The following is a 13,595-nucleotide window of genomic DNA, read 5'->3' as shown; positions in this document are numbered from 1 at the left end:
AATTGATGTAACATCTAGTTTCAACTGGTTTTAAGTTATGTGACAGCTATGTGATGTCAGGAGCTTTGTGATGTCAATCTTTAATCCTTTACTTAGTCACAACCAATCAGATCGATTCACTGTCTGTAGTAGCTGTCTGAGAAGTGTGTGTGTGTTTGTTTGTCGGATTATTGCCACTGTTCCTCTGTGCATCTCCACAGTTCAAGGGGGCTTGGTGTTAATTACATAGTAATTAACTATTAATTACTAGTAATAGTAGTAGTATTACTAATAATTATGAAGTAGTAACTTGTAGTTTAATGGAAAATAAAAACCCATCCATCCATTCTAAGTCAGTAGTCAGCAGTAGTCACCTGCCATAAATTACTATTATAGTAAAGTGTTTTCATTCATCTATTTATAATCAACGCCTATACTCCTCTTTTACATCTTTGGGTGCTGCGGCTGAAGAAAAAAAGGGATTTTCAGCAAATTTCAACTAAAATCAGCACAAAAAAATAAATATAGTATGCCATGTCAGTCTACTTGGCACAAAACACAAATCCTTGTTTAATCTGATGACACTTTAAAGTCAGTAGTACTTTATTTATTAGACTCCCTTCTCAACACTCTCTGACAAGCCCAGAAGCCCCCGGTCCCTAGAGGCTGCAGTGCCATCTATTGGCCAGCACACATCACTGCATTTACATTTACTAAAACGGGAACAGACTTTGCGCCCGCTGTGGTGGCTCGCAGGCCAGCAACTCCGTCATCCAGAGCTTCAAAATGTATCTTAAAATCTACAGACTACAATAAAAAGTCATGATACATTCGCTCCTGAACGTTCGATCAATGTTTTTGAAGGATCCAAACACATTTATTTACATTTTCAGTTAACTTGAGAAGAGATGCTACTGAGCCCTTGTTTGAAATTCAAGCTAAGATAAGTAAAACTAACATTTCAGATATTTAGAATTTTTGCAAGATTTTATTCACTGTAGAAAACAAGAGGGAGCTATTATGTAAGTTTTTATTTCACTTTTCAAGATGGCTAATAATTGGTATCAACCTTGGGGAAAAAAAACATATTGGTCTACCACTATATTTAACCAAAGTCAAAATATGCATAGGTTACAATCGCATACTGTTGCAGTCAACTACAACAACAAAGGTATTTAATGTTCCCTTACATGAATCACAGTAACACATTGGGAGACAAAATGGAATAAAAATCACATTTATTGTTTTATTGAAAAATGTGCCAACGGAACAAGAAATTTGTCAAGTAAAAATATCAAACCTCATGTAAAACATGCTGCGTACATGTACATACCCAATAATGTGTTTCATCAATAACAACAAGTATATTTTGGTCTAATACAAACATTGATCAAAGTTATTTTAAGAATTTGTCAAAAGTATAAATAAGCAATTGCAATCATCTTTGTTTTAAACTGATGGCAAAATGCTAACCAAAAAGAAGCTGGTTTCCTTCTTCAGCCATATTCAAGATTTACCGTTGAATGATATTAAAACACGTAACAGTGCCACAGCTTGTTCCTGTGTTGATGATTTTAAATACTAACTTTTAAACAAGAAGAGATCCCATTGTCCTCTGTCCTGTGATATCATGTGACAATTTATTAACTACATAAGTATATTGAATAATTAACAGTGGCTGATAAATGAAATTGTTTTTATGCAGTTTGTAGCCTGAAATTTAAAAAAAAAAAAAAAGTTTCAACAACAATCAAATAAAAAACAACTTTAGGACAATGGGAAGTTCAAGCATTCTTAATAAAGCGAAAAGTTATACACAACATTAAGAAATAATTATCATCATAATAAACAACTTCTGTAAAAAAGAATACCGTAAACTAATCTCCCTTTTTATCTTTGAGATTTCAGTTTTGAGCTGAAGCTAAAATTTGGTCTCGTAAGTTTGACAGACTTCAAGCTTGTCATCCCGTTTGCCCCACTTCCACCTTCCCAACTTGCCGTGCATCCTTTCAAAGTCATCAGCGATCTCCAGAGCAGTTTTATTCTTCGTCTCGGGCACGTTGAAGTACACAAACAGCCCAGAAGTCAAGCACACAAACAAGAAAATGAGAAAGCAAAAGGATTTCAGATGATCCTGTAAAAGGGAAGCAAATTGCATCGTGGGTGAATTTGCGATCCCATTCTGCATATCCACGAACACATGAATGAGCTCACCACTAAGATTGTGAAGATCATCCCCACTATAAACATGCCCGCCCAGTTGATGGCGCAGCCGACAGTGTATGCACTCGCTTTGAATGCCTGACTGAAAATGACACCCGGAAGAGGAGGTATGACTCCGCCTATACGCGCAAGAACACATGAACACAAATTTGTGCCTATGAGTATTATGTTACCTGTGTTATTCATCTGTGAATATGCAGTACTGAAGGAATATCACTTCTGAAGTCAATGCGAATGGGATGTCAATGGGCTGTTACATTGACTTTAGCATTAGAGCTAGCTACAGTCAAGATGGCGGCAAAGTAATACCTTTGTCAAAATGAAGCTCCTAACGAAAAGTGACGTGTCATTTCACATAGTAACACTCACGCTGAATCCCTTTCTTAGCTAAATGAAAAAAACTTACCTGGCCCACTGGAAAAAGTGGCGAGGAAGATGAAAATGAGGGCCATGCTGCAGTACGATAACCAGGAGATGTTTGACTAGGTGAGAATCAAAGATGTGTCAGTTGTCGCTTTTGCTTTGAATGTCTGAAGATGCAGAAATCCCAGTTTTGGTGTGGCTCACCTGAAAATACAGCGTGATGGTGAGGAGGGTGAGAATAACGGTCATGGCCGCATATCCTGTGACGAGGAGCACCTTCTTTCCTGTACTCTCAATGATGATGAACTGCAGTATCAGCACACAGCAAAGTGCCGACAGTATTGGAGGACAAACATTACACAGAAACTACCACAAGGTGGGGCTGTTGTTACAATACTGCCTCTCGGTTCTAACGTGTTGGCTTGGGCTTTTCTGTGTGCTGCTTTCCATCCAAAAGCATGAATATAGTTCATAAAAGAGACTGTGAATGATATGGATGCAGATTGGTGTTGAAAGATTTCATCTGTCAACAAACCACGTTTACGAATTGACTAATGTGAATTAGGGGCATATCCATCAGATGACCTTTTATATCTGTAAGGTTCAGAAATGAGTAAGATTTGTTATATATATATATATATATATATATATATATATATATATATATATATATATATATATATATATATATATATATATATATATATATATATATATATATATATTACTTATATATTTATGTTTCTAGAATTATTATTTACACATTTTTGTATTTTTTTTTTATATACAAGTAGCTAAACTGATATGTTTAATCTGTTGTTCTCATTCACTTGCATTTACCTAAAGTTTGCTAGCTCCTGATTGGTCAATGTTTGTCAGCTGATGAGCGGTCAGGAGGAAGTGTTGCCGCTTGCTAGCAGCACGCACGGACTTACATATGAATTGAATGTCCATGTTTGTTTGTTTGTTTTTTGTTTTGTTTTTGGAATGTCAATGTTGCTTTTCGGTAGTGCATTGACGAACACTCCATTCATGTGTAAGTCTGTTGACGAGTCGTGCCGGAAGTGACGTCATGCGGCCGACAAATTCGGCCTTAGGAGGACCCAGCCTTGTGAATTTGGACTTACGTTACATATCTAATGGTGGTCTAGTGGTGATTCAATAATGAAATTGGCATCTTTGTAATTCAGTTTTTTGTGTTCTCTCTGTCCTTTGTAGTGTCTGTGAAAGACATTACAGTTAACCTGTTAACCAAGACCTGCCGCCAATAGTTAAAAACGTGAACAATTGCTGCCTTCCTTTTAAAAATTTTTTTTATAATATTTATTGCTTATAGTAATAGTTTACACCGTAAATATGCCACCAACTATGAACCCAAAACAGTTTAACTCATTCACTGCCAGTCATTATAGAAAATTTTTACATTTACAATACTCACGTGATATTCCATTCAATAATTATATATAAACCGAATCTACCAAATAACAGAATAGACTCCCTACTTTTTGTCCCGTCCCGTTCTTTTATAATTGACAGCAGAAAAATGTAGGTTTGCCAAAATACAGCCATTTCTCCCATGGACTCTGAAACTGTGTTTATTTCCTATAAAATTCGGCAATGATGTCATCTACCGGTGGTTGGGCATCAGTAAAGTTGTTTCCAAGTTTGATATTTACAGTGGAGCATGCTCAGATTCGCCCCCATTTAGCACCGCTCTAAAAAATACAATTGACAAGTATACTTGTCAAAGGCAGTGAATGAGTTAATATCATTCAAACTCATCAACATTACACTTAAAAATAAGCGGCTGAAAAAAAATGCACGTGAGTAGCTTCATTAAGGGCCATATTCGCTTAGGTGGGACAAGACGGGCAGGTGCACAATCTTCTGGTTATACAGATCCTGCTGTCAACGTAAGCAACCCTCAAATATGGCCGTTGGCCTCGTGCCTCTTCTCCTGTGGACGTGAGCACTTTTCATATTTCGCAGTTGAAAAGCGCCCCAGGACAAGTGAAACAACACTCTTAAGTTGCGGTACAGGTTTAAGAAACGTCACAACCTTCATGTCCTCCCACAGCCGAAACTTGTAAAACTCTTAACATGAATTCACAGAATACAATTGCAGGGTCATTTCTCGCTACCATATGAAATAATACCTCGGGCCTAAGCCAATATATAATCAGCAGATATTAGCTCTTTTAAAATGAGCAAAAAGCAGCTTTTTACTTCATAAGACAGAGATAATGCTGTTCAAACATTACTAGTGTTTGTTGACAAAGTTTACTTACAACTGCAAGGTGAATTAAACAAATGGGCAGGGGGCACTGTTTTGCAAATGTTCTAGTATGTCCGTGGTTTGCTCCCCCTGCATACTTTATGTAATGATGTCATTGCATGTATCTTAACACACTGCAATTGTATACACAGAATAGTGATGAGGTTGCACTTACACACACTAGCGAGAAGGTCATTTCACTCGTCCCCGTTCCCAAAGTGGCGTATCCGAGCTGGGATTCGTGAATGCCTGCTGCACGAAACACTTCGTAAGAATAGAAGTACACCTGCAGTAAAGCGTAACAAAGTAGGTTTATTTACGTGTTCATACAAGCCACTTCATAACCCCCGCAAAAAAAAATTATAAACTCTTATGAAACATTTCGAGACAGCTTAAGCATTGACAAGTACTGTATCTCTAATGATTGCTTGAAATGGATCAACATTTAAGTTGATATTTGAAAATCGGAAGCATTTTGTCGGAGTTGTTTCTCTGCAAAAAAAGCGAGGAGAATAAAAATCCGAATAACATATGTGGGATGCTTTCAGCATTCCCATAATAAGCACTCGTCTTTGGACCAGACGGAGCGGATTTGAAACCCTCCTTAGTATTTTTGCACTATTGAACATCGCCACTAGAGGTCGCTAAACTAAAATACGTAACACTTGGTCGTAATTTGCCACCTTTTCAAAACGACCTATGTGGTCGAATTTATTGGAAGGTTGGTCACCCCTGTTTTAGTTCTTTACATGACGTTACTCACTGCGGTAAGGCCACAAAGTTGCAGCGAGGAGAAGGTCACGGCGACGGTGGCCAGCTGCCAGCGAACGCTTCTTTCCCGAAGCAGCTCCATCACAGAGTGAATCTGGATGTTCTTGAGTGCAGCTTTCTCCTCCAGCATCTCCTCCACCTCCCCGCTGTGGTCCTTGTTGCCCCAAAGCCTCGCCAAAGCTAAAGCGGCCGTGACATGACTTTGGCGTACCCGACACGCAGTATGTGATTCCGAACGCACCTTTATCGCAGGCCTGCCGGTCTCCTCGGTTGAGCAGCAGGTATTTGGGAGATTCGGGCAGGAAGGGGAGGGTGACGAGCTGAAACAGAGCGGCGAAGCCACTGAAGCCGAGCAGCCAGGGCCATCTATCCTCCGAGCCCAGTAACTCTCTGCAAGGGGAGTGTCTATGAGTTAGCATCAATCTGAGCGCCAACATGTGATTGTGTGGCCGCGATTTCCATCCGTTTTCTGTCACACTTATCCTCATTTGGGTCACAGGTGAGCTGCAGCCCAGCCTGAGCAGCGCATTAAAGGGATGGCATGTGTGCACTTATTCTCACCTGAGCCCCAAAATCTGCCCGCTCAACTTCCCCATGGCAAGGAAGGTGGCGATGGTGACCCCCACCATCCCTTGCAGAATCTTTGGGGTGCATTCAACAACGTACAAGACTTGAACAGAGAGACCGATTCCTGCAAGTACACAAACAGAACATTTTAGATGTTTGTGACCAAAGAATGGCTTCAACTGGGAACAAACATTACTCCTGCATGAGTCGTGACATCGTGTTTAGACTCGTAGGGCTTCATAGAACGTATTAAAGAAACTGTTTGTGTTGACTTGCGCTTTAAAAATCGTTTTTTGTGTATGCTTTTTCTTCTCACCTGCATTGATACCGTAAAGAAGTCGTGCCACCATGATCATCTCAAAGGACATGGCGACTTGGCTCACGAGCATCAGCACAGCGCCCGTTATAGCCACGAAATTGTTTAACCAAAAACATTTTCTCCTAGATGGGATGGGAAAACACAGAGCTGCATGAATGCCAAGTGTCATCGTGAAAGCGAAGCCTTAATTTGCGCTCTCACCTGCCAACGGCCGAGAGGCACGGAGCTGCCAGGAGCGAGCCCAGCAAGCCCCCGATGCAAAAGATGGAGACGGTGAAGGACCAGATGAGCGAAAGCTGCCAGTCTTGTAGGTAGACATCGTATCTCTGTATGCATGTTTGGTTCACCAGCTTCCTGATGTGCTGCAATTAGCACTTGGAAAATTACCTGACGATCAATACCTTTCATCCAAACATGTTGGACTTACAACGGAAGCGGCCGTCATCGAAGATATTCCGAACCCGTATTGGAACGTCCCGCCGATGCCCGAGATGAAAATGACAGCGATGACAAGAGGACAGTCCAACTGTAAAGAAACAGCATGGAGGAAGGTGCATTTTGACCTTTTTAATATACACAACATAAAATTCCATTAGGAAAAAAGGAATGAGGACCTACCAGGAGTGTTAGGTGCTGTAGCATCGTTGGTCTCTTCATGGCCAACCTGATGAATCACTGACTGCTGAGTAATCTGGTGTTCCACCTTCAGAAAGCTGCCCTGAAATGATTAACCTTACCATCAGGCTAAAAAGAGCTCCTATGACACACGTGTGCATGTGTTTATATAATTGACTTGATAAACACTTGCTGTACTAAAACCTTATTTAACTGCCATTTACTAATTAAATAAAGATCTAGAAAAACTTGTTGCATTTAAATAGACTGTGGGAAAACTACAAACAAAAACCATCTGAGGATCATCTTCAGAATCATCTTGACGTTTGTGTTTGCTCATAAATTGAACTTGAGTGTCAAGGCAATATTTAGCAATATTTGCGTCAGGTATAAAGGCCCAGTCTGACGGTTTCACTCAGTAAAATGCACTTTTTAAATACAGGATTTAAACAAACAAACGACTTCTCAATTTACAGATCTGGGCTTCTCTTAATTTCTGGTGGTGATTTGGGTGCTTCAGCATTCCCACAATAAGATAAAAACAATAAATTAAGCAAAATTATGAGAAGGTAAGTTTCCTGGGAGTCAAAAATGATTTGTAAGAACCAAAATAAAAAATTGTTTTCCACTATTTTAGTTGTTTACTTTCTCCTCGAATGCTTTCAGGTCGGAACTGGAAAAAAAATAACTCGGATATATTCGACTTCCGACCATCCTCGAATGCAGCAGAAGAATCACGGTTTGGAAAATGTAGTCTTACTAGCATGATGCTGCGATCGCAAAAAAGGTAATACCTACAATGGTGAGTATTTTGCTTGTTTAGCGTTGTTGAACTATCAACCAAGTTGGCATTTAGCATTTGATAAAATAATACCAAAACCATTAGTCACCACATTGATTGGCGATTAAATGGGTTGTAAAATAGTTCTAGGTGAACATTTATTGTACATTTGATTTTCAGCAAAATGTTAGTCTCCCGGTTTTTCATTTTGAAAATCAAGTCGCCTTATTTTTATACACATAGATGAGCAAATAATAGTCGACTACTGCACGCAGTTACATGCAAGAGAATTTCAAACTGTTGGGATACTTAATATCAGCCGCCCACATCCAAAATGATGTGCTGTCTTAAATGCTCCCCATATGCCCGTAACTGCGACTGAAGCCATCTCGATGCTCCAGGCTCTGACGAGCGTGCGCTTTTAAAGCAGATAAAAGTGCTCTCTCTCACATTGTCAAGTGAAGCCTACATTTCTGGAGCTCTCTAAATAAAATGCGAAGGCAGCAAAGTGTATTTACTGCTAAACAGCGCTGATATGTAATGTTCGATGCCGTTTTACACGCTCCCCGGTGCCGTGTATTTCAAGTCAGTGGCCAAAGAAGCACCTCTGGCTTTTGGAGAAAATGAGTGCAATCTGTCCTGTCCCAATTGCACCTCCAGCTCTGAGGTGATGATTAAACCCATAAAGAGTTTTCATTCTCAGGGGTGAGTGACGCATTGACCTCAAGAAGTGGTTCGTAAATAAGTAAAAAGTTCAAATTGTAAGTCAAGTTGTGTGTGGTTGTGGCACTATGTAATTGACATGATTGCATTATTATGACAGCAATATGTATAGCAATAAATATAATAATTATCTGGTCTTGTCAGTATTCCCACATATGTTATTGCGATTTTTATTCTCCTCACATTTTTGCCGAGAAACAACTCCCACTTTCCACAGCCAGTTCCATATGTACAACTGATCGTCATTACCAGCTCTGTGATACTTCTCAGTTCTTTTTATTCATTTATCTTTCAACTTCAATTAAAAATGTGTAATTTTCACGTATTTTGTATTTCAATTTACTTCCAACGCATTCAGCTATTGACATTCAGCTTTCAGCATTCCCACGCAATTTCTCAGAAATTGCGCTTAGTCTAGTTAAAAGTACAATTTATCCAATATAGCTCTGCTCTCTTCATTGTGTGTGAATGTTTTATTTATACACAGCCTGGTTTAATAATGTGAAACATTCACAGCTGGTTAGCTGCATTCTTTTGCTTACCCTTCAGTACTTTGTACAATTCAGAATTGGCTAAAAGGTTAGGAAAAAAAAATATTGTCTGATTTCAACAGGTATATTCTCTATACTTGGTGTAGTTTGACCAAAACATTAAGTCAGATATTTAATTCATAAATGTAACACTTGGAAACTGTTAATTTCTGGGGAAAGAAATTCACAATATCTCTCATTGTGGGAAGGCTTCAGCATTCCCACATATGTTATAGTGATTTTTATTCTCCACACTTTTTTGCCATGTAACAACTCCTACATAATACTTGTCATTTACACTGTTCAAATTTCAACTGGCTTCAAAAATTCACGCCTCCCGGGGTATATATCGTCTGATTCCACATTACTTACACTATTTGCACAATTTAACATTTAATATCAACTTTTTCCCATTCATTTTCAATGGGACAGACATTGAACTTTTTCCAAGTATCACTTTCCACGCCCCCTTCCATACATACAACATAATTTAATTTTTTTTCTCTCAATTTACTTTATAAGCATTCCACATGCATTCAAAAATTAGCATTCAGCTTTCAGCATTCCCACACAATTTCTCCAGGAATTGCACTTAGTCTAGTTGAAGTTAAAATTACTGTATTTCTATGTAGTTGTCTTGCTGTCATCAAAGTAAATACGCATATAACAGTTTTGAACGTTATTTAAAATCTTGCCTGTATAGTTAGTACGTAAAGTTTCCAGTACATAATTATCCAAGTTAGTTCACTGTTGGGGCGCCCATTCTCTGCCTACACCCCTTCTTGCGAATATGAATTTAGCAACACATCAGCACAGTGGCCATACATCAGTGTGACAGTGGAAATAAACCTGCGAGTCCAAATCCCGCATGGTGCCATCAAGGCCTTGAGCGGGACATTTAAGGCAGATTGACCGTAAATCTTCTACTCAACGTAAACGGCTGTTATGTCAGTTGCAACCTGACTAAAAGCCAGCTGGATTACAGGTATCAGACAGACACGATGAAGAAGTGAAGATTAAATGTGAAAAGATGATGATGCTGGGCAGGACACCTTTTGTTACAAAACATATAATAAAAGTGTGTCTTTGCAATCCTGTAAGAGGAAATCAAGTTTAAAAAAAACCTGACAATATTATTTTCTATGCACCCCCACTAGTCTAAACATGGTAGTATGATGGATATTGCATTTGTGGAATATGAATTGTGGGGCAGCCATTTTGTGACATGCTGTCGAGTGAAAATTACATCACAGTTGCTCAGGGCTCAGGTAATGACCAATCACAGCTCAGCTTGCGAAAGTCACATGACCAAATCCAGAATACAAGCATCACATGACCAAACAGTTGAGCTGTTATTGGTCATTACTGTGATGTTATTTCTAGTCTACAACAAGTGGCAAAATGGCCGCCCCCTGAGATGGTTCAAAACAGGTGAATTTTGACACGTAATTCATATTCCACAAACACAATATTAATCACAATGCCGCTTTTAGCGTAGGGGGGCCGCATAGAACACATTGTAAAGTACATTTTTGACTTTCCCAAGTAGTAATCACACCTTTTCATTTGAAACCTATTCACATGGTAATACTGGACACGGCCACTAGGTGGTATCTGTAGCTTGATTTGATAGACTGGCTTCCTTATCAAATCATATGGCTAACTTGACTACTGTCTTATAATTGACTGGCGACCAGTCTAGGCTACATATTAATGAATTGTTAATTATAAAGTGCAAAAAGATTATTATTATGTATTGAGGTTATGTACCACTCTACTGTACTAAATACTGTTTTTCTTGTTAGAAGCAAGCAGGATCATGTCACACACAAAAATAAATAAAAAAATCATTAATTGATCTTCAGGGATAGTGAAGCCAAGAATAACAACTTTATGAGCATTCAATAATTTTTTAATCTGCATGTGGCCTGCAAAAGCAAATCATTTTGTGTCAATTTACATGATTCTTGCTCAAATGTGTGCCAAATGTCATATTTTCATATATAATAAACGCTCAGATGTTGCAAGATTTTTTGTTACCAGACACATTTTTTTTTTACAGTAAGTTGAACAATAGTTGAACAAACTAATATATTGACTTCTGATTTCAAAACTAGTTATTCATCAATTTAATGTGCACATGTAATAATGTTATGAGGTGATTAAACAATATGTTTTGTTGTTGTTTTTGTTTTTAGGGAAACCGTATCTACTATGTGGTCCACAACAAAAATTAGTTTGACACCCCTGCTTTCATCTAATGAGAATTACATTAGGACAGAGCAATTCATCAAATTAGTATGAGTAGAATGCAATTTTCTAAACACAAAGGCTGTAATTAGGGGGAAAGTTTCATATCAGTCAGTCGCTAGGCTTTATTTTTCATATACAGTGTATTTATATTGTGTCTAGTGCTTAAGAAGTGCAGACCAGATATTAACATCATAAGGTCAGGTGTGATAGGCTCCATGCTTGGTCGCGACACTAACGAGGACAAAAAGAAAATGGTTGGATGGATGTCCTTGGCTGGAGCGGCATTTCACTGCTGTGGCTTCCAGAGGTAGAAATGCCGAGCTACTATATCTGCTTACTAACACGCAATGTCCTGCAGCACTTTCAGGTGTCGCCTTTATTAAAGAAGACCCAATCACTTCCGTTCAAGTCTGTAGCTGCCCGGACTGGAGAGGTGTGAAATTTGTGAATGTGGTAAGCACACAGAGGAGCACTTTTTTTTTTTTTTCTTCAGTTGTGCAGGTGTGAAACATAAGGACATTGTCACACACTTCACTAAGTCACCAGTGACACTTTCATGGTCTGTCAGCCAAACGTTAACTGTCTCATTAAAAACAAAAGAAAAAAAGCAAGAACAAATTTGACAGGGGTGACCCTTCTGCCGCTTAGTCGGTCATCGGAGTTTGCAGACAAATGTCAAAGAAGTACAGAGAAATAATGAACTTCGGACTCTTTCCTCACTTCGCTGTCACGTCTAGTGTTTAATTGATGCTCTTAATCTCAATAGCAATTATTCCTCTCATCCAGACTGGCATCTGTCGTCTTAATCATCCCATTCCTCGATCTCCTTAAAAAGAAGGCTTCAAGCGAAAGAAAAGTTCTGTGCATAATAAGTGAAAGTCATTACTCTACTTGCTATCATGGGGCTTTTTTTTTTTTTTTTTTTTTCTTCTGAGCAACCTACATTTCCTCTACCAATAATAGCGTTGGAATCTGACCTGGTGACTTTGGAGATCGGTCACTACTCGAGCATGTGACATATGACGTGATAATGTCAGGATATGTGGAGCGAGGATGTGGTGGATGGGCCCAAAGGCGGAGAAACCAGGCGGGGAGAAAGGCAGCAAAAAGAATAATTTTATTGACTGGATGGAGCGTGAGCGGACTAGTTGCTATTACTGGACTGAACGTGGACAGACTGGGCAGGTCATGGACAGACTTGGCATGACGTGGACAAACGTGGCAGGACAGATTTGGCATGACGTGGACAGACGTGGCAGGACAGTCTTGGGCAGAACGTGGTCAGACTTGGGCAGAACGTGGACAGACTTGAGTAGATGTGGAGACACTTAAGTAGATGTGGAGACACTTGAGTAGACGTGGAGACACTGAAGTAGACGTCGAGACACTTGGACACACTTGAATAGACGTGGACACACTTGAGTAGACGTGGAGTTACTTGGAGACACTTGAGTAGACGTTGAGACACTGGAGTAGACGTCGAGACACTTGGACACACTTGAATAGACGTGGACACACTTGAGTAGACGTGGAGTTACTTGGAGACACTTGAGTAGACGTGGAGACACTTGAGTAGACGTGGAGACACTGAAGTAGACGTCGAGACACTTGAGTAGACGTGGAGACACTTGAGTAGACGTGGAGACACTGAAGTAGACGTCGAGACACTTGGACACACTTGAATAGACGTGGACACACTTGAGTAGACGTGGAGTTACTTGGAGACACTTGAGTAGACGTTGAGACACTGGAGTAGACGTCGAGACACTTGGACACACTTGAATAGACGTGGACACACTTGAGTAGACGTGGAGTTACTTGGAGACACTTGAGTAGACGTGGAGACACTTGAGTAGACGTGGAGACACTGAAGTAGACGTCGAGACACTTGAGTAGACGTGGAGACACTTGAGTAGACGTGGAGACACTGAAGTAGACGTCGAGACACTTGGACACACTTGAATAGACGTGGACACACTTGAGTAGACGTGGAGTTACTTGGAGACACTTGAGTAGACGTGGAGACACTGAAGTAGACGTCGAGACACTTGGACACACTTGAATAGACGTGGACACACTTGAGTAGACGTGGAGTTACTTGGAGACACTTGAGTAGACGTGGAGACACGAGTTGACGTGGAGACACTTGAGTAGACGTGGAGACACTTGAGTAGACGTGGAGACACTGAAGTAGAC

General features: G+C 39.7%; 1 protein-coding gene and 1 long non-coding RNA gene across 3 annotated transcripts in view; one reads left to right on the top strand and one right to left on the bottom strand.

The window, feature by feature from the left end:
• The window catches only part of LOC144001900 (uncharacterized), a 49,372-nt gene extending 35,783 nt beyond the window's left edge, over positions 1-13,589 (top strand). The window contains exons 3-5 of one of the 2 annotated variants that reach the window (XR_013278626.1): positions 6,624-6,804; positions 6,933-7,048; positions 7,779-13,589. This is a non-coding gene — a long non-coding RNA (uncharacterized LOC144001900). Of the gene's footprint in view, positions 1-2,738; positions 2,955-6,623; positions 6,805-6,932; positions 7,049-7,778 lie in introns of those variants that run through there. The other variant, XR_013278628.1, reaches the window with a different exon arrangement.
• On the bottom strand, positions 1,846-7,154 carry LOC144001898 (solute carrier family 2, facilitated glucose transporter member 11-like). Its single transcript, XM_077496531.1, has 12 exons — positions 7,116-7,154; positions 6,925-7,023; positions 6,699-6,859; positions 6,495-6,619; positions 6,173-6,302; positions 5,853-6,001; positions 5,604-5,791; positions 5,016-5,126; positions 2,770-2,871; positions 2,609-2,684; positions 2,194-2,321; positions 1,846-2,113 (listed from the first exon to the last, which is right to left on the bottom strand). The coding sequence occupies exons 1-12, from the start codon at positions 7,152-7,154 to the stop codon at positions 1,901-1,903; spliced, it is 1,521 nt and encodes a 506-aa protein (XP_077352657.1). The 3' UTR covers positions 1,846-1,900.
• Positions 13,590-13,595: the final 6 nt, after the last annotated feature.

Source organism: Festucalex cinctus, chromosome 15 (assembly GCF_051991245.1).
Source record: "Festucalex cinctus isolate MCC-2025b chromosome 15, RoL_Fcin_1.0, whole genome shotgun sequence".
NCBI classification, from domain to species: domain Eukaryota; kingdom Metazoa; phylum Chordata; class Actinopteri; order Syngnathiformes; family Syngnathidae; genus Festucalex; species Festucalex cinctus.
The sequence above is the reverse complement of the archived record's forward strand: the minus strand, read 5'-3'. Positions and strand labels throughout refer to the sequence as shown.